Below are 21,577 nucleotides of genomic sequence, written 5' to 3' on the forward strand. Positions count from 1 at the left end.
AACACCTTACTTTTTCATATGAATGGCAATTGTTAGTAGATAAATATAATCAATCAAAAATCAATGCAGTGAGGAGGAAGTGTGTTATCTTCTGGAGCTCAAGTTGCTGTTTAATAGATAAGGAATGTTAATTGGCTGTTGGTATTGTAAACAGAAGAGTATAGTTGGATGAAAGCCAAGATAAAGCCTGCCTCTATCTGTACGCTGATAACTAGACTGGTTATGTGGCTATACAGAAGGCAGTGGGTTGTCAACCATGGACAAGTGGAGAGGAAAGGTAGCTATTGTCACAGGGGCAAGTGCGGGTATCGGAGCCGCTGTGGTTCAAGCACTGGTGCATCATGGGATGGTGGTGGTGGGACTTGCTCGAAGAACGGAGAAAATCGAGGTATACATGTTTTGAAAACATGAGAAATTTTAAAAGCTAACTATATTTAAAGATAGAGAAAACATCCAGCAAATGAATTTCCTAAACTGAGTGAATTTCCAATAATTGTTTAATTGTATAATTGTTTACTAAACAGTTTTGAAATTTGTAATTGACATTGATCAATATTTTGTATATACTGAATGAAAGCAGAAGAAATAACATTATAGAATCAATATTTCTTTCCATACCACAAAACAAGTAATTGACAGAGCTCTGTGTATTTAAAATGATTTATGTACGCTTATATAATAGTTACAAAATTAAGGCATGCATATTAGGCTTTTATGGAAAGAAGTATACTTCAAAATAAATTGCGAATGTAAATTGTCTGTCTGTAAGAAATTCTTTCAAAATGTAAAACTTACTTTAATCAGCAAACCTTGTAACAAAACCTTTTTGTTAAGTAGCATTAATTATGATACCAATCTTAAACAGCAAAATAGTCTAATAAATTTGATCCGTAGAAATAGTTGTTTTAATATACTTGAAAATAATTACTAGAACGTTGGGTTAGGTTTCTGTTAATTTCTCATTTTGGCGTTGTAGCATTGGTTAAATTGATGTTTTGTTTATCCATTTTAATATGTTTTTAAATTGCTTTCTATATTATTGCATAGTATTATAAGTCTACTAATGTTGACTTTTTCAAATTTTTTAAAATCAATGTACAAATGTGTGAGGTATTTTTAGAATTCTAATTCAGTATTCTACGTAATTAGAATGAATTAATTTCCTTGATTGCTTTTTAGTCGTGAATTACATTATATATTTTCCTTGGGTGGTTTTGAAAAATATTGATCAGTATTACTTTACCATTACAATTTGATGTTTTACCAAAGATGATTTTTTAGGAAATGAGTGCTGCTTTGTCAAAAGCTGGAGAGAAGGGAAAGCTTGTAGGCATAAAAACTGACCTGAAGAAAGAAGGAGACATTCTGTCAGCATTCCAGTGGGTGGAGAAAGAGCTGGGGGGTCCTGACGTTCTAGTCAACAATGCTGGAATAACTTATCTAGGCAATTTTCAAGGTGTGTAATACATAACTCATTATTCAAATATTTAAGGCAAAATAAAAGATATTTTGATGTACAAAGGGTTTATTAAACATTCATATTTTATTTTAAACGTTCCACTTTTGGTGCATGCCACCATTACAAATAGCCAGTGTGGACATTAATGGCCCGTAATTGTTCAATCCTGTTATGGTATACTGATGGCCCTAACAAATTCAAAAATTCGATCTCAATTAGTCTCAATCTGTCTTTAAACACAGTATTATTTCAATTATTCCTGTAATATCCAAAATATTTGAGCTTTTTGATTTTTGATCAGCTAAGTGCCTAAGTTCAGAAAAATAACATTTCTCAAGTATTTCTCAATTCGGATTTAGAAAAGGTAAATCTACAGTTGATGCAATAGATAACCTGGTGCTCAGGGTTATGTACTAGGCCCTTTATTGTTTTTAATTTGTATAAATGATTTACTATTCTGTGTGCATAGCAGATCTTACATGTATGCTGATGACACAACTTAAAAAATACTAATTCTGAAATAAAACAACTACAACTATTAGCTCAAAATACTTTTGACGAAGCCTCAACCTGGTTTGAAATTAATGGATTCCTTTTGAATGAAGATAAAACTAAAAAAATGTTTTCAGCCTTAGACCTTGTGGCATTAATTAATTCTTCATAGGGATATGTGGACAATGTTAAATTCCTTGGAATTCATTTGGATAAGACACCTTCTTGGGGAGTCCAAGTAGATTGCATTACTTCCAGGCTATCCAGAGTAATTTTTCTTACAAGACGATTAACTCAATGTATTGACCAAAATTACATTAAAGCTGTATATTTTGCTTATTTCCAGTCTGTCTATAGATATTGTATAATCGTTTATGATAATTGCATTAGGATTAGGATACATTAGGATAGATTAATTCTGATTTTGCAATATGCAGCCATATTGTCATATCAGTTAAAATCTACAATACGTTTATAACCTGAATAGTTAAATACCCTATAAATACTTTTTTAAATAAATTTTACAGCTGGCTTCTAGATATGCCGTTTTATTCACTGCATTCGTTTTTCAATGTGTCTAACATAAATTTTTAGCAATTTTAGATCATACTCTGTTTACATTTTAAAACTGTTAACGCATCACCCTTTACTTTAGTTTATATTACAATTATTGTAGTACAATTATAGTATATAGTATTAATGTGATGAACTAAAAGTGGGAGTCATATTTTAGAATTAATTACAAGGATCAACCACAATCTTTATATAGATTTTCTTTAAGATAAGTAATGACGTCAAGTATGTGTATTTGAAACCATCAAAGTATGTTAAAATCTAATTTAAAGTATATTTATTTTAATTTTTAACTCTTTTATAGTCTTAAGAACTTATTTTACTTATTATCAACTGACTGTATTCTGGACTTTGTTAATAACTCATAAGAGTTCATGCAATAAATAAACATTATTTATTTATTTCACAAAGTGCTACTAGCATTTAAAAATAATTGTTTTCCTCAGGCTACTCTTTGTGACCTGAGCAAAGCCTTTGATTGTGTAAATCACTCAGTTATTGTTAAACATGAATACTATAGCATTTAAAAATTGCAACTTGAATTCTTTGGATCTTATCTTTTTGAGTGAAAGCAGAAGATTTTAGGGAATAGTGATTGGTCACAGGTGGTTACAATTAAATATGGTATCCCCCAGGGATCAGGATTAGGTCCTCTGCTCTTTTTAATTAATATAAATGACCTTTCAGCTTGTATTGACTGTAAATCAGTCTTGTATGCAGATGATACCACTTTTTTCAACATTAACTCAAACATTGATGAGCTTAATACCTTGGCACAAAGTGCTTTGGGTAGGCTCAGGTTGGTTTAAAGTGAACAGTTTTCTCTTAAATAGAGATCAAACACAAAATATAATTTTTACTTTAAGAACTATTGGTGTTGATACTAATTTAGATAGATATTCAAATGAAGTAAAGTTTTTAGTAGTTCATGTTGATAAAAATTTGACATGGGGATCTCATATTGATTACATTACCTTAAGATTATCTAGAGTTATTTTTCTAATAAAAATATTTACTAATGTTTTTGAAACAAATTATATTAGATTCTGTTTTTTTCAAGACTCAAATTATTAGCTTAACTCTCAAAACAGATATGGATTATTCTGTAGACAATGTCAAACTTTTAGGTATCACATTGGATAGTAAGTTAACATGGTTATCCTATATTGACAACCTTTGTAATATGTTAGCTTGTACTGTATATTTAATTACACATTTGAGAAATTGTGTCCCTGACAACGACTTAAAAAATGTGTAATATGTTTCTTTCCATAGTAACTTGTCTTGTGGACTACTTTTTTGGGGCAACACTCAAGGAATAGAAAGAGTTTTGTTACTGCAAACAAAAGTTATTAGAATTTTATCATTCTCAGCTTTAAATGACCATTGTAAGCCTTTGTTTGGAAAATTAAGAATCTTAACTGTTGTAAACCAATATATATTTGTTACTTTACTGCGTGTTCAAAGTTATTTACACAAACTTAAACTCAATAGCAACTTTCATTATTACAGTACTAGAAATTCCCACTTAGTCCACCTAGAGCACAGTAGACTCAGCCTAACCCTGTCCTCTTTTGAACACGTTGGAATAACTTTATTTAATAAATTGCCTCTACTGGCTCATGAAGTAGACTATGTGTCTAAATTATTATTGTCCCTTGTGTGTACATGTATAAAGTACTGAGTCAAGTTCATCAAAATTTGAACTGGTTTTCTAAAGAAAAACCTATTCAACACCACAATACTATAAATACCAATTTGTTAATATATCCCCCTACACACCACAGCCATATTTGAAAGAAGTTTCTATTATATGGGTATTACACTTTACAACAAATTGCCTAACAATTTTAAAACAAATGCCACAGGTTGAATTCTTAGATAGAATAAAAAGTATCTTTGTCGAAAAGGCCTACTACAAGATTTCCGAATTTCTAAATGACAAAAAATAATAATCTAGTTATGAAGATTAAGTGTTTTCTCCTAAGAAACTTAATTTCATATAATAAGAAACTCAATACTTAATCTCCATTTTGTTATTTTAAATATGTTATATTGTTACCAATTTTATTGTTTTAGTTGTTAATTGTTTTAAATTTTATTGTTTTACTTTTTAATTGTTTTATCATAAATTTTATCGTTTCATTTGTTAATTATTTTATCTGTTAATTGGTTTAATGCATGATTGCTTTTATATTATGGTGTACTACAATTTTAACGTTATCTGACTCAGCAATGTTTTACAAAATAAATGTTTGACATAGGTTTTATACTGTTAATTAGTTTATAGTTAATTTATTCATAGCTCAAAAGTTTAATACTGTTTTTATTTATTTATATTAGAGCTTATTTATTTGTTAGCAAATATTTTTAGCTGGAATCTTGTTCTTGTTAAATCTATTACTACTAACGAGTAACGATGGGAGACTGAAGAAAGGGAAATTTTTGACAATGCCATCAATCTTACCAGCATAGCTGGAACTTGTAAGATGTATAATGACAGTAAACGTTCATTCATTCATTATGATAGGTTCAAAAAGGTACTTTATATGTGGTTGACTGATAATCCTTTCAATAACTTGAAAGAATGTTATCATAGCGACATTGGTAGCATTAAGTTTTAGCTATTGATGACTGTGATGTTCATACTTATTATTTAATTATTTATTGTACCTTCTGTAATGTAACTTCTTATCTTGTTAGTTGTTTTAATGTCTTTGACGTGATCTGTTGCCTGTGAATGTGCTTAATGATCAAATAAATTTGAATTTTCTTACCTCCAATCAATTTCAGATATGGTTTGATATTTTATGGAAACTGCACCAGGATAAATGAAATATTAATTTTACAGATATAAGTTAGCAGGGTCATATGTGGTGTTAGTTTTTGGAACATTGTAAACCTTTATTTATAAACTTTAAAATTCGAACTATTTACAATTTATACATATATGACAGTTTTGTGTACTTTTCATAATCCTAACAATATTAAGTATGATGATCATGGCTATAATACTACGAGTAAGGCAAGTAGGCTTACTAGAATCAATTTCTGCAGACTAGATAAAACAATAGTCACCAGGTTGTCTCACTAAAAATTTACAATAAATTACGTCATTTAATAAATATATCCCTGAAAAAGTGTTTTGCAATAGACTTTATAGTTGGCTCCTGAGCTGCCCTTTTTGTTCTGTCGATGAGTATTTTTGCTAAATCCCATATTAATTTATAACCATAGTTACAGTTAACTAAGAATATTTGTATTAGTATTTAAGTTGGTGTTTATTTTTTGCCTTCGCTACTAACTGTAAACTAATTTTGTCAATGACTGTAACAACTTAACATGGCAATAAAATATTATTATTAATATTATTGCATGGGGAACTTCCTGTGAGTTAAACAAAAATTTTGCAGCTCAAAAATGCCTTATAGAAAGTTCCTTATAGAAGTTATGTTGGGAGTTGGTTACCAAGGCAAACTCTCACCCCTTGTTTAGGAAGTTAAAAAGTTTCACCCTGGCATCCTTATATATTTTTGAAATTTATAAGATATAAAATCTATGTATAACACATTCAGACATATTATTAAAATTTTAATGTACAATATACATAATACCCGCCATACAAATTTACCTAATTTCCCTCATAAAAACCTCACCTTATTTGAGGAGAGTAATAATATTTTATTGCCATTTTACAGGAAGCAATGACAAAGTCATGTATAGATAAAAAAGACAAAAATCAAAGCAATGTTAAAACACACTCCAATGTAAAAAGTACTGTTTTATAAAACAGCAGATTAAAAACAATAAATATAATTTAAAAAACCAAACAATCTAAAAATGTGTACTTGGAATACTGAAAAATTCTGAAAGTTCATAAAATGGATTTTTAAGCAACCAGTCATGCAGTTTAATAGTAAAATCTTTTATTAGGTATTTCTGAATTACAGGTTTTAATTCGTTATAAACTTTTTGAGTAGTTAGCACATGACTGTGCTGCATTTTGCTATGCCTTCAATGCTCTACTGCAATATTATTTCTATTTATAGTATTATAGCTATGTATGTTACTGCTAAAAATGAGAGGTGGAACATTTTTCAAAATGAATGATTTTGAGTGAAAAATATAAAAATGAATAACAATTTGTAACTTTAGTTTAATAGAAAGAGGTTTACAATGGTCCAGTGTCTGTGCTCCTGATATCACCCCGATGGCCTTGTTTTGTAGGGTGAAGATGTCATTAACTTTAACGCTGCGCACAGTGCTGTTTGTCTCACTTTTTTTTCTGTTCATCGCATTTTGGTACAGAAAAAACCGATTAATGAATTTGCATCAAGTTTTGCTTCAATCTCAGCAAGTTTTACACGAAGATGAAGATGATACAGAAGACCTTTGGGGATAAAAGAATGGGCATAACAAAGATAAAAGAATGGTACAGGTAGTTTAAAAATGGCCGCACATCTGTTGACAATGCCCCTCGTTCTGGCCAACCCTCACTGACAACACCGGAACATATCGAGCGTGTGCCACTTGCGTCTGAAGGTGATCATCGATTGACCGTTCATGAACTAGAAAATTATCTCAGAATACCAAAATGTAATGTTTGTGGAAATTATTCTGCTTGAATTCGAAGTTCATTCTGAAATTACTCACGTCTAAGCAGAAAAACCTTAGCTGTGAAATCCTGAAACTAAAACAACAATTTTCACAGCGAAAGAGTCCAGGCGAGCCACGGCCTAAAAAATCATGTCAAGTCATTGATGATTATTTTTTTCGATTGTGAGGATGTTATGCACTACAAATTTACTCCAGAACGTCAGACGATCAATAAAGAATATTATGTTGCAGTTTTGAAAACATTGCGTGATAATGTGAGAAGAAAACGACTGCATTTTTTATCAACCAGTGACTGGCCAAACACAAGATTGTACTACTTTGCTAGCCTCTGTACAGTCCAGATATAGCTCCCAGCAACTTTCTAAAAACTGAAAATGGCACTCAAAGGAAAGTGGTTTGGCACCATCGAGACGATACAAAGTAATGCACCATGCAAGCTGAAGGCCATTCCAAAATGTATGTTCGAGGACTGCTTTAAGACATGGAAGCACTGCTGGGAGCATGTTGTTCAATCAAATGCGGTCTACTTCAAAGGATGCCATGAATGGATGACGAAGAATAACACCAGTGCTAAGATATGATCACAGATCGGATACTTTTCAGACAGACCTCATACATAGTAAATTTAAAAGAGCTTTTACTGAATAAAGCTTATTATAGTACAAGTGATATACTAAATGATAATATTAGTCTTTTGTATCCTAATATATAATTTATTTCTGTTAAGGATGTTGTATATTATGTGTATTGTAAGTATATATTTTATCTTTAGGTTTATTTATATTACGTTGCACCTTACAACTATGGTACAAGGATTATATGCAAGTATAAATAAAATTAATTTGAACACAACCAGTTTATTTTCTGTGGCAACTGTCCATATTTTTCTGCAACCAAAATAAGGTAAATGCCTTATTTTTAAGAATAGTCACAAAATGTACTCCACCACTCAATTCCTACAACCATATTCTAGTATTAGAGTAATCCCTTTTTGAAAAGCTGAAGTAATTGATTTGGTGGCAGAAGGTGACTGTAATGGATTTTTATTGATTGAATACCTGCGTATAGCAAAATATGCCATGCAGAAATCGGGAAAGTTAGTTAAATTTCATTCTGTCATTTAGAACAATAGGTTCTAGTGATCACGTGAAGTGTAGAAAACTCACTCTCTCCTTTAGCAAACTATATTGAACCACAATTATGCTATTTTACTAAATAAAATACACAATATATTGTAGATGGTGTGATCGAAGAATGGAGAGCTATGTTGGACGTGAATATACTTGCTGTCTGCATCTGCATGAGAGAATTCCTCAAGTCCACAACCAACCGAGGCAAACAGAACGGACACATCATTAATATAAGCAGGTTAGCCACAAACTCTTCTTATATCATCTATACTGATGAGAGTGCTACAGTAATTGTCCAACCAAGTCCTCCAAGGAAAAATAAAAACAGGGCTACGCCACACCACATGAGGTTGTATCATTTCTAGTCTATAGCTCATTTCATTAGGCTACATGTGTTACTAAGTCATATGATTGTACTGTGGGTTAACAAGTTTATTTATTCATTGATTTTCTCGTTACCATCATAGTTACCCATAAAACCAATGTAAAAATGTTTGTTAACGCTCACCCAAATCTCATGGAGTGACATATACCATCACCAAACTCGATGTTGTTTATACTGTAAAGAAATAAAGTTTCAAGTAAAATTTCAAGTCTATACAGTTTTTTCTCAAGATATCATGCGGAAAAACAGATAGAAATGAAATATTTCCAGCCCTACAAGTGATAAGGCTTTGCTAATGTTCATCCAAAAAAGGCATGTGAGAGAAATAGGTCTATAATTTTCTACCTTTTGATGATCACCAGATTTAAAAATAGGCTTAACTTTTAATTAAGTTTTTTTGGGAAAAATTCCAGAAATAAATGAATTGTTAACTAGATGATTTTAAAGGTTTTAATAAATTCTGCTTAGCAAGATTTATGATTGGCACTGGAATTCCAACAAAATCGGATTACTATTCGAGTCACTTATTAATAATTAATTAATTTCATACTGATGAGCCTTCCCATGGATTTGTATTTATTTTTAATTAAAATAATTGAAAGAGGTGAGGCTTTACTTGGTATTAGAATACTTCATAAACGAAGTACGAGTACACCACACTACGTCATGTCTTGTAATAGACTTCACTGAAATTACACGTAATATTTCATGTTTATAGGTTGTTTCATCCTCCAGATATCCTGTGGACAGACCACACAATTCTGAAATTATAAATGATGAAACAGTTAAACCCTGGATTGCTCATTTTCAAACTTTTCTCAATCACACTCAAGAGGTATTGTAATGTAACATGTTTTTCATCCTTTGGACCATTAACTGTTAAAACAAAATATTTGTTTCTTGTTGGAAGAACAAAATTTAAGTATTTATCACATGACCTTAACCGTCTAACAGCAGTAATCTGAGAGTTCGACCCATTGGGTTATCAACTCCATTATCAAAGCCCATTAGTAGTTTGTTTACATTTTTCTTGACTTCTTTGTCTATCTGTGTAGATGAAGGTATTATAATAGTACAATATAATGGAAACATCCGTTTTGGGAACCTCAAAACACAAAGTTGTTGCAATTATATTAATTATTATACAATGCCAACCTGGTGTATCTGGTTGGGATAGAAAAGGACAGTTTTTATCCCTTTGAGCTCGCAACCCAGGGTTTATTATAAATCTGTGGTCACATCAGCTCTTGTACCCAAGGTCGACAGACGTATGGTGAAATTGCAACGTACTTGAACTCTTATTATCACTTATCAGCTATTGTCTGTATCTATCACGGAAGCTATTCACTTCAGACCACTTTTATTAACCAATCAACGAATATCAAAAATGCACAATAGTTACCTTATCAGCCTTCTTCTAAAAATGCAAATTCCTTGTGCCATTTGAATGTGGGGTACAAGGCCCATGTGGCCTAACACTCACTGAACAATCTTTTATACCTTTTACTCAGTTAGATATTAAAAAATATACTACCTATACCTTAAATTGAACTTTAAAGTGTAAAACAATATGTATATATATATTATACACACAATGCACTAGATAGTGTCACAACTAACTTAAGAATAAATTGAAATTAATAATTAAATTCACAATTAATAATACACATTGAAAAAAAAAAACCGTTAAAATATTTTAAAATTCAAAGTTTGTTCACCAAAGAAGTATTTAAAAATTCATTAACATTATAAAAAGGGTTTTACAAAAACCACAAGATGGGCTGAGTAAGGAAGATTATCAAAATATGTTACACTAGTTACATTACAATATGGCATGGATTTACTAAGCCTGTATTATGGTTTATGAATAAAATCATTTGATCTGGCATAGTGACTATGGAAATGACTAGATAGAGTGAGTTCACTAAAATTAGACTTAACATAACGCAAAGAGGTTAAAATCTAAAGGTTTATAACAGTAAGTATGATTCCTTTCTTGATTAATGGTTAAAGTGGTTAAATAATTTGAAGAAGTTAAAATTCTGACAACTTCTTTCGCAATAAACAAATTTTATATATATCAACACCACTGTCCTGTCAACACAAGGGAGTATGAGAGGCAAATTGATGTCCTTTTTTTTATTTGAAAACGGCTTGTGGACCAGTAAAACATAATCTTCTACAATGAGCTTATCATTTTTATGATATTTTCATCAACATACAAAGTCTGTTGTAAATGTATTCCTATTATGGCCAACATAATTCCTTAGTCAATTCAGGAACTCAGGTTTAGCTGAGAACAATATACTGAGATGTGAAAAATGTCTGCTTGAGGGCAGTACATTGTCTCCAGTGGTTTGGTTTTTAGACTGTCTTTGAAAAATATAGTATACATATTTTAAGACTTTGCTTATAACATACCTTTAATTACTCGATTACCTAAAAGTTTCTTCAGGCTTCTAAATCTTGTGCAGGTCTTCTGCATTTGGTTAGGTATTTCTTTTAGTTATATTTAAAGCTTTATACATGTTTCTATTTGTTATACTGTGATATTTCTAAAAACAATTTCTGAGATTATGCTTGTAGTTTAAATTTACTAAAGTTCTAAATTTCAAGTTTTCAAAATTTATAATTTTATCAGCTAAGAGAAATATTATGAAGCATTGTGAAAAATTATTTGTAAATCAATAGACAGGTTATGTTATCTACATTTTTAGAAACTGTAAAATATGTTATTTTAAAATCAACAATTCTCTTTAAACAATAAGGCTTAATTATGATTTCATAATAATTAAAAAAATTTTAATATGTGTTATAAACTGTACTATATACAATTATTTTAAACTGTATTGACCATAAGGATAAAATTAAGTTAATATTACTTAAAGGTTTTATAAAGAGCTACTAAAAATATATTTAATTTTCCATTAACATTAAACTTTATAAAAAGATAAAAGAGTTCTAAAGCAACTAACATTTATATAACTGCACATCCTCAAATTGCACAACCAGTGTGGGATATTTAAATTTAGAGTGCTTATTAAAGTTTGAATTAAATTAAAATTATATATTTGATCTCAGTAAAAGTGCAAGTTAATATATTAATATTGCTTTTGCTTTGTCATTAGTACACTAAGTAAAATTTCAGTTATAATAATTTTGTGTATTCATAAATAAATAAATATCACAGTATAACAATTAGTAACATTTATAAAGCTTTAAATATAACTAAAAGAAAGACCTAACCAAACGCAGAAGACCTGCACAAGATTTAGAAGCCTGAAGAAACTTTTAGGTAATCGAGTAATTAAAGGTAGTATGTTATAAGCAAAGTCTTAAAATATGTATACTATATTTTTCAAAGACAGTCTAAAAACCAAACCACTGGAGACAATGTACAGCCCTCAAACAGACATTTTTCACATTTCAGTATATTGTTCTCAGCTAAACCTGAATTGACTAAGGAATTATGTTGGCCATAATAGGAATACATTTACAACAGACTATGTGTGTTGATGAAAATATCATAAAAATGATAAGCTCACTGCAGAAGATTATGTTTTACTGGTCCACAAGCCGTTTTCAAATAAAAAAAGGATATCAATTTGCCTCTCATACTCCCTTGTGTTGACAGGACAGTGGAGTTGATATAGATAAAATTTGTTTATCGCAAAAGAAGTTGTCAGAATTTTAACTTCTTCAAATTATTTAGCCACTTTAACCGTTAATCAAGAAAGGAATTATACTTACTGTTATAAACCTTTAGATTTTAACCTCTTTGCGTTATGTTAAGTCTAATTTTAGTGAACTCACTCTATCTAGTCATTTCCATAGTCACTATGCCAGATCAAATGATTTTATTCATAAACCATAACACAGGCTTAGTAAATCCATGTCATATTGTAATGTAACTAGTATAGCATATTTCGATAATCTTCCTTACTTAGCCTATCTTGTGGTTTTTGAAAAACCCTTTTTATAATTTTAATGAATTTTGAAATACTTCTTTGATGAATAAACTTTGAATATTAAAATATTTTAACGGTTTTTTTTCAATATGTATTATTAACCGAGAGTTTAATAATTATTTCAATTTATTCTTAGGTTAGTTGTGACAATGTCTAGTGCATTGTGTGCTTGATGACAATGAAGGAATTTGTAATTTGAATTTGAATGCTGCTAATTATAGTAGCAGATGAGTAAGTTTGAGGCAACGTTGCTACAAATGTTGCTATTGGAGTTTGTTAATAACAAGGCTGAATTATCCGAGAGGTCACAGCCTCAAATTTTAGGATAAGCTTCACTCTTGCCCACCCAAAACCGTCAGGACCAATACCATTGCAAAGAATCACTTAAAGATGCCCTTGAAGGAGGACAAGACACTTTTTTAGATCTTTGTTCTCATATCTTAAAAACAACAGACTCAAATACTATAAAACTTTGCATAATAAATCAGTGATAAAGAAAGCTCTGGGCCAGTTATTTACAGATATCAGAATTTGAAGACCGGGATAAAGAGCCTAGTCACATTCTTGACTAAATTAACTCTAGAAACGGTTACCATATGTACTGTACATGCAACATTTTAAAGTAAGTGTTCTTTATTTTTACTGCCATGGCATGTGCCAGCATGTAATTACCTGTAGAATAGAGGAGAGCGTTTCTTACTAGAAGTCTTGTGTAGTGTTGCAGGTCATGTACCTTCGCATACATTTGCTGTGTACAGTGGAACCAAATTTGCTCTAACTGCCATCAGCCAGAGTTTGAGGAGGGAGTTGGCTCAGAAGGGTAGCACCATTAAGGTTACTGTAGGTATCTTGTGCAATTTAATATCATTTATCATTTCATATAATTAAGGGTGCCTGGTTTGTGTTTTAAATAGGCACAAACTTTAGTTTTAAGATTGAATTAAAATTTCTCTTCTCGTGACACCTTATATTGAAATTTCAAAACATATAATTTGGCAAGTATAAAAAAGTAAAGAGCTTTTACAATTCTGTACTGCAAATATTTAAACATTGTATCTAATAACTAAAAATGCCTGGAGTTGTTCTGAAAAGATACTTTTCATATGGGACCATCCATCCAGACTTTCATCAATGGATAGTCTAAGCAATTAAAATGAGATGTTTGGGTTGTTCTGATGGTCTTTTGTTTAAAGATTTGGCTGAAAGTCTGTAAAAAAGTGATAAATTGGTTTTGTATATCTCCTTAACTGAAGGGACAGGAATTTTAAGGTTGTAAGGTGGTAAAAGCACAGATAACCTGATTTCACCATTAAAGGTAAATATCGATTAAGAAGCAAATAAAAGTAATGAAGGTCCCAATATAGACTCTTTGTGGAACTCCATGGTTTATTTCAGATATCAAAGAATTATAAAATTCTTTATACTCTGTACTTTTGTTATGAGAATATCACCTATACCTTGAGTAGAAAAAAATGTACAATATAGAATTTTATAATAACTTAATTTTTATAGTGAGTCCCTAGCTTTGGTAACGATCATGCAAAGAAAAAAATTATGAACCTTTACAGGAATTTTGAATTTGAGGCCATTTCGTGGCATGCATATTGCACAATGTCATACAATCTTTACAATAGATTATGGTATTTAAGAGAATGTTGTCATCAGATTGTATGTTAAACCTCAGTTTGGCCATAATCAGACTTCACACAAAAGTTTACACTCCAAATTTTATTTTGCCTCGATTTATGTGTAATTGAAGTGCTGTAGCCCAGATTAATTACCTGGTTTATTGGTTAGGATTTATTACGTTCAGCTGATAAAAACATAGCTTTTAAAAATTTCTGATTGTTTACATCATAAGAGCTAAAATTTGTCCATCACGACTCCTCATCCTTTAGTCATTGTTGATTGAAATCAGACCTTGACTTTCGGATCAGCTGATAAATCACTATGTCAAGAACTTTAAAAAATCTCATCCCTATCAAAGCTCTCATAGCAGTGTTGTTGACAATATTGTTTCCACCTCTTTTCTCTTTGGCTCCAAATGTATTTTTGTATCAATCCTAGTTAACACAAAATATCCAATGATGTACGTAACATCATTGGATGTATTGGTATTATTGGATGTATGTAACAGTATACATCCAATAATAAGACAAGCAGATGTCACTTAATTTTCTGCTTCCATCTGGAGTCTTCAACCCCGATAGTCATATTTGATATTGCACACATATGTGTGGCCAAACCAGTTCTAGGGCTAGTTTTATTACAATTCCTAATAATTGTAGAAGCATTTTCCCAGTTTGATAGTACTAATCAAAGTTTGATTGTACAGAATGTCTCTCCTGGTTTGACTTGGTCTGAGACCACCACGAAGAATCTGGGGGATGCTGGCATGGAAATGATGGCAGCTTCTGATGTGGCTCAGGCAATTGTAGATGTGCTGTCTGCAACTGCTGTCACTCAAGTAATATTTTACAATCATATTTAGTAATTTTTAATGGTCTTTCATAAAAATAATTACTAATATTTAAAATTTGTCTTAAGTTTTTCTTTTCAAGAAAAATTGCTCACGATTCTTTATTTGAAAGCAATGATAGTCAGAAACAGCCTGAATGTCACTGTGTTTAATAAACAGTCTTAACTAACAACATGGTACACCTAACTAACAACATGGTACACTTAACTAACAACATGGTACACTTAACTAACAACATGGTACACTTAACTAACAACATAGTACACTTAACTAACAACATGGTACACTTAACTAACAACATGGTACACTTAACTAATCTGTTAAATCTAATCGGTTCAGTTATATTCTCCTTAACAACTTTACTGCAGCTCTATACCGAGTGAGACCAACTTCTGCTAATCTGATACTGCACTGTAAAGCGTCTGCAGCAGTAAAGGTTATAACATGCTCGGTTATACTGCATTATAAGTTGGTGGCTATAGACTGTGCAGAGAACGATGGCCTCCAAAATATCACAGACATTTGGTCTTGCGCTCTTGCACGTGCAATAACACTCAAAGCCCTAATCTTTTCTTTCAGAAAAGCCTTTAAAATGTGCTATCCTCAGGGATTGCTACAAAAAACTTTTATCACTACAAATCCCCATTTTCTAGAGAGAGGTAAAGTTTCAATTTAAATGTCCCATCACATTGCCATTAACTGCTTTACAAAAGAAGAATGGAGAACAATTATAAAAGTATTCCCAAAATATAAAAAAGGTCTTCTGACAGACACAAACAGCTACATACCCCAATACCCAAATTTAAAAAAAAACTTTCAAAGACTCATTTGCACATCTAGAACAAAATAAAGTGATTACAAGCCAACAACACGGCTTTCTTAAAGGTAGATCTACATCAACCGCCCTAATCCAACTGACAGAAGACGTCATTGATCTACTAGAAGAAGACTCACTGGTCACTAGATTATTTCTTAACTTCAGTAAAGCGTTGACTGCCTCAACCACAATCAGCTCCAAAAGCCACAAACACTAGGCAATAAGGGGAAAACATCACAATGGTTATCTGTAGATACTTAAACAACAGACAATAGCTAGTTGAAATAGTAGATACACGAAATGGCACAAAACACAGAGTACATTCTGGAAGAGTTCCATTAAGAAGAAGACCACAGAGGTCAGTGCTTCGCCCAATGTTATTCCTTCTGTTCACAACAAACTAGGAAATTTCTACAAAACTACCGTATATGCAGACGATCCAGTTTCACCATAGCTGAAAAATCAGTAGACACACTCAAACTACATGCTTATGCTTATACAGCCCTCACCTGAACATAAATATATTGCACCAGCAATGAGCTATCACTTAATGAAAACAAAACTGTGAAAATTAATTACACCATCACGAACAAAGATGTAAACTTAACTCCTCCAGATATACAAGCTGAATCCAGCACCAAATACTTTGGTGTCAATGAAGATGCAAAGCTCTTATGGCAGCAACACATATCAACCCTATGTAAGAAAGTCTGCTCTGGAATCTATGTGATCTGAAGAATAATGCATATAAGTGACCTGCATGCAGCAAAAACCGCTTTTACTCCCTCTTTGAAAGTCACCTTATGTATGGTAAGTGGTATAGGGAGGAACCTCCATGCTAACTTGGAGAGAGAGCTGGTACATAAAAAAGGGCAATGAGATTCCTGGCAGGGATTGGACTGCAAAAAAAGCTGTCGAGAAGCTTTTAGAGAATTGAAAATTCTCACTGTGACGTCACTATGTATACGCAAGGCAATTCTCCATGTAGTCTCCAACCCTCATATAAGAAACGAAGATCCACACAAACACCACACAAGAAAAACCTCCAATTTCGCTCACCCAATACACAGACTCACTCTGTATGAAAAGAAGTCATCCTACAAGGGTACACTCTTCTTCCAAACTCCTGGTCGACATAAAAGTCACACCAACTAGGAATCTGAAAAAACCCCTGACAACTTGGCCACAGGAAAGACCCTATTACACAGAAAAAGAATTTATGTCACATCAACTTTAGCCACAATCCCTGTACCTTGGCATACTGTACTGTTCTCCATGAATACATCAATAAAGACTATTGCCTATTATAAGTCTTCAATCTCTACCTAACATAGCATTGAATTAGAAGTTAGAATTCTATCTTTATTCAACCAATACCACTTTTGCATGGAACAGTCAGAAATTAGTTTCTTAGGTCTTGCTCATCAACATCTTTAAACTGAAGTACTGTTTCTATTTTAAAATGTTGAATTACTCCCCACCCAACATTATGAGGGAGGGAAGATGGGATTAATTTTGATGTGTATCAAAAACGTCCAAAGGTGATATATTATTAAATATCACCACAGGAAATTTGAAAATTTTCAACCATTCAAAGGTTAAGGTGGGTAGGTAGACCTTTGTGACATCAGTATTTTAATTACGAGCAGTAGTAGTTACCATTTTAAATAAGGCATGACATTGTTAAAAATTGTTCGAAACGGTGATGGGTAAAAATAATTTAAGAGTAGCGTAAACATATACACTCTAATCTTTATGATAAATCTCTACTTTGTTACAAACTATCTCTTGCAAATTGTATGACACACTGTTACTATGTTGCAGGTCTGTGAAGTGGTACTGACTCCTGTTCCTACCATTGAGTACATTTACTAACAATGAACAATTTTACTTTGCTGGAACAAGTTACATTCATTCTCATTTGATATTTTGAAAAATTTATGTTTTCAAGGTTGTCTTATCTTTAAATAAACATATTGATCTAAGCTTCAATTATTTGTTTAATTGTGTTCTCCTTAATTCATGATGCAGGATTGTCATAGAGAAAATATGAATCCTCTCATGCCTTTTTCTTGGTTAGACTATTTATGATGCAGATGTGAAATGGTGTATTGCCGTACATAAATAAATCCTAAAAGTCAATGGAAAATTCTTTCTATCCATCAATATCATAAAGATAGTCGCCTCCGCCTAATAATGTAGAGGTGGGGTTTTTAAGATGAAGGTTAAGAATTTAGACTTCGCAACAGCAAAAACCGCATACTACACATTGTTTGAATCCCACCTCAGGTACGGTATAGCAGTATGGGGAGGATCATCTAACAATAACCTTCAAAGTCCTCATTCACCAGAAAAGAGCGGTGAGATGTCTTGCAAACCTCGGATTCCAAGACAGCTGTAGGGAAGCATTCAGAGAGCTGAAAATCCTTACAGTAATATCCCTCTAGATCCTAGAAGTAGTCATACATGCCGTCCTCAGTCAGAAGACTAGACATCAAGACCTGCATAAACACAACACAAGGAACGCTGCCAACTTTGTCCTCCCGATACACCACCTCACCCTGTCAGAAAAAAAAACCAACCTACAAAGGGGCCCTCTTCTACAACCACCTACCAGACCACCTAAAGAAGGAACCTATCAAGACCTTCAGGACAGCTCTCACAAAATGGCTGCTGAATCGCCCATACTACAAAGAAAGGGAGTTCCTGGAGGATCAACCCATCTAGAAACATGGACTCTCGAATTACGCTTGCACTTGTTTTGTATTTTGACGATGTACTATTCTCCAAGAATATGTAATAAAGAATATTGATTGATTGATTGATTGATTAGTTTTTATTTTTACGGTTTAATCTACATAGTTTTGGAATAAACAAAGGATTTTTAAATGTTTATCTATTTCTGTGTTAATTTTTAAGAATTAAATTTGTTTATTGTTAACAAAAATAAACAGTGTTGTATTAACATATATCACTATAAAGATAGTTAAAAAATGGATCTAAAACCAAACATACTTTTTTTATGAAAATCCATAACACAATAAAAACAATTAATTATTATCTATTGCAATCATATGTATATTTCACTTAGGAACATTTTATTGTCATTTTAATTTTTGAGGGAACTGGGCAAGGCATTGAAAAGCTTAATGGTTAAAGAGACTATGTTATTGAAAAAGCAAGTTTTATCAGATGGTATATTACAATTCAACTTGTTTCTGGTTTTGATATATAAGGATAATGAGCCCTGATAATGTGCTGATTCTCTTTACAAATTTTGTTGACTCCAAAATGAAAATTGATGGAAGTTAAGCGGTTTTAAAAGTTTGAAACAGTGAGCATAAGATAATGAAATGAAATGAAATGAAAAATGACTTTATTTACAGAGGCGAAGTTAGGACTTAAAAGTCCTCTCTACCACTTAACCTCCCCAACTAATAATGAGTTTTTCCAATTTCAGCCATGTCTCATACAGCCTTTTTTGATAAAAAAGAGCTTTTTAGTAAACGTTTTATGATCTTTAAATTATTACTGCATTTGAGAGATATGGGTACATTAAAACATGTCAGTCTATGCAGAAAGATTAATATTCATAGTAGCTAATGCTGATAAGCTTCACATTACAAATACTCTTGAAGACAAGCAAGGTACAAAATTATAAATAGGAAAAAGAAATTAAAAATTTTTGTTGGATTGAAGTCATAAAAACTACTTTATTTTATGGAATTATCATACTTTGCAACCAATAAAAAATTCAAATATTTGTTGTTTTACCATAGTTTACACAAAAAAGATCATTGAACCGCTACACAATATTGCTTGATTCAACATAGGTTATCTTTGGTGCATTAGAACAATGGTGTGATGTAAAAACAGATTGTATTTCCAAAAAGATATATATTAGCTCTTGTAGCACAAGGGTGTAAGTCATTTACATAAAGAATGAATAATGAGGGGTATAAGATGGAACCATGAGATATGCCTAAAATAATAAGCCTATCCATAAAGCTGTATTATTTCAGGTTTATAATAATCTGAAAAAATTTGAAGCATTTGTTTTTGTATTAAGTAGGACAAAAGCCTTTAAAATATAAAAAAATACATCAACCGCAGAGTGTTTTCTGCTCCTTTAAAATTTAAAGGCCTCGTGATTGAAAGCTTCAGATAATCAGGGATTTCCCAGTTTCAAAAGATCCATTTATTAAATGAACAAGCAAGGAGATTAATCAGTAAATTAGAACGCAGGTCAAGCAATTTTTATAAAACATTATCAACTCCAGCCGAGGTCTTTGGCTTTAAGGAGTGAATCAAGTCAAGAACCTTCCACTCCACTCACAGGTGTTGGGAAGAAAGGTGATGGAGAAATGCATCCTTAGGTCTGTGAATCAACTTTGGGGCAAACAACAGAGTAAGTATCCTTGTGCAATTTTTGTAAAAATATTGTAATCACATTAAATCATTAATTGTAAGACAGTAAATACAAATATTATGTACATATAAATACAGTTCCTTAACCTAACAAACATAACCTATCTATGCAAACAAGTAATGAGAACATTGTGCTTTATTTCAGCCTATCACAGCAGGCATTGTGCTTTATTTCAGCCTATCACAGCAGGCATTCTACAGAATGCAAATGGAATAGTATTTACATTTATCCAGGCAATCTCTTCTTAGCAATCTTTTCTGGAGAACTATCGACCATTTTCCCCATAGTTTTCTTCTCTTCTTCATTTTGTGTATTTATGGCAGCATCTGAAACATGAGTGTTTTTATACTACAATGAATAAAACTATTTGGAATAATCTGAAATCAAGTATAGTTCCTTGAGATATTCTTGTTAAATCTCTTACCAAACAACAGTCGTTTTTTATATACAGGGTGAGTGGCTCTTGGTGTGACAAAATTTTTTGGGTTATAATGCAATGTAAATGTGATACAATGGCGGTTATAAAAAAGTCTAACTCCAAAAATTAGGTCTGAAATGAATTATTTTCAGTTTTTCTAAAAAACCCGTGTTTTTGTACGTAAATCTGATATTTCTCAGCAACGTATAGATATATATGAGCAAACTACATCATTTTTAGATTCTACGTTAAATTTTCAATTTGAAAAAGTTATCGGCTCAAACAGTAAGAAAAGAAAATTAAGCTTTGGGTCGATTCAAATGGCAAAGTTGCTAAGTTTCATAAAAACTGAAATATTATTCCTGTTTCAATAAATAGAAGAGATAATATAAATGAGATAACTGATTTTTGAAAATTAAATTTATTATCCTTATTAAAGTCTAAGTTAGACCAAGAAGTTCATTTGAGGTATGCTGAAGAAGCATGTGAAGAACTTAAATGTGATGCCGAGAAGGCTTCACCAGACATATGTACTTTTGACTTATAAAAGACTTTGCCATTTCCTAAATTGTCTAAAAAATTGCCTACTAAAAAAGAAACCTTTCTGTACATAGTTTTGGAATTCATTGCTTCAATGACAAAACTGGGCAATGCATGTCTAGGGTGAGCCTGGTGGTTGTAGGGATTCTGAGGTTCTAGCTTCCTCTGCTCCAAAGCATTTATCAAAAATGCAAAGATATTTAAACACATAGTTTTGTTCTTAGATTCATGCACTCCTCGTTCTTATTCTAGGAAAAAAATAGAAGTATA

General features: G+C 31.8%; 2 protein-coding genes across 3 annotated transcripts in view; one reads left to right on the forward strand and one right to left on the reverse strand.

Moving 5' to 3' along the window:
* The first annotated feature begins 218 nt into the window (after positions 1-218).
* Positions 219-17,912, forward strand: LOC124357983 (dehydrogenase/reductase SDR family member 11-like). The gene is made up of 6 exons (XM_046810159.1): positions 219-388; positions 1,282-1,456; positions 8,380-8,509; positions 13,341-13,464; positions 14,960-15,091; positions 17,745-17,912. The coding sequence occupies exons 1-6, from the start codon at positions 257-259 to the stop codon at positions 17,793-17,795; spliced, it is 744 nt and encodes a 247-aa protein (XP_046666115.1). The 5' UTR covers positions 219-256; the 3' UTR covers positions 17,796-17,912.
* An 885-nt stretch (positions 17,913-18,797) lies between these two features.
* LOC124357984 (nose resistant to fluoxetine protein 6-like) overlaps positions 18,798-21,577 on the reverse strand; it is a 99,706-nt gene continuing 96,926 nt past the window's right edge. The window contains exons 13-14 of one of the 2 annotated variants that reach the window (XM_046810163.1): positions 20,527-20,675; positions 18,799-20,494 (exon numbers count right to left, since the gene is read on the reverse strand). In XM_046810163.1, the coding sequence (XP_046666119.1) occupies positions 20,575-20,675 (101 nt within the window). In that variant the 3' untranslated portion in view covers positions 18,799-20,494; positions 20,527-20,574. Of the gene's footprint in view, positions 20,676-21,577 lie in introns of both variants that reach the window. The other variant, XM_046810162.1, reaches the window with a different exon arrangement.

The sequence above is a fragment of the Homalodisca vitripennis genome, chromosome 3, assembly GCF_021130785.1.
Source record: "Homalodisca vitripennis isolate AUS2020 chromosome 3, UT_GWSS_2.1, whole genome shotgun sequence".
Lineage (NCBI taxonomy): Eukaryota > Metazoa > Arthropoda > Insecta > Hemiptera > Cicadellidae > Homalodisca > Homalodisca vitripennis.

Bases quoted from the DNA above. Each gene is read 5' to 3' on its own strand.
- LOC124357983 (XM_046810159.1), top strand. From the start codon at position 257: ATGGACAAGTGGAGAGGAAAGGTAGCTATTGTCACAGGGGCAAGTGCG. The intron at 1,457-8,379 runs GTGTGTAATACA...AATATATTGTAG, and splicing joins TTATCTAGGCAATTTTCAAG to ATGGTGTGATCGAAGAATGG. The intron at 13,465-14,959 runs GTAGGTATCTTG...TTGATTGTACAG, and splicing joins GTAGCACCATTAAGGTTACT to AATGTCTCTCCTGGTTTGAC.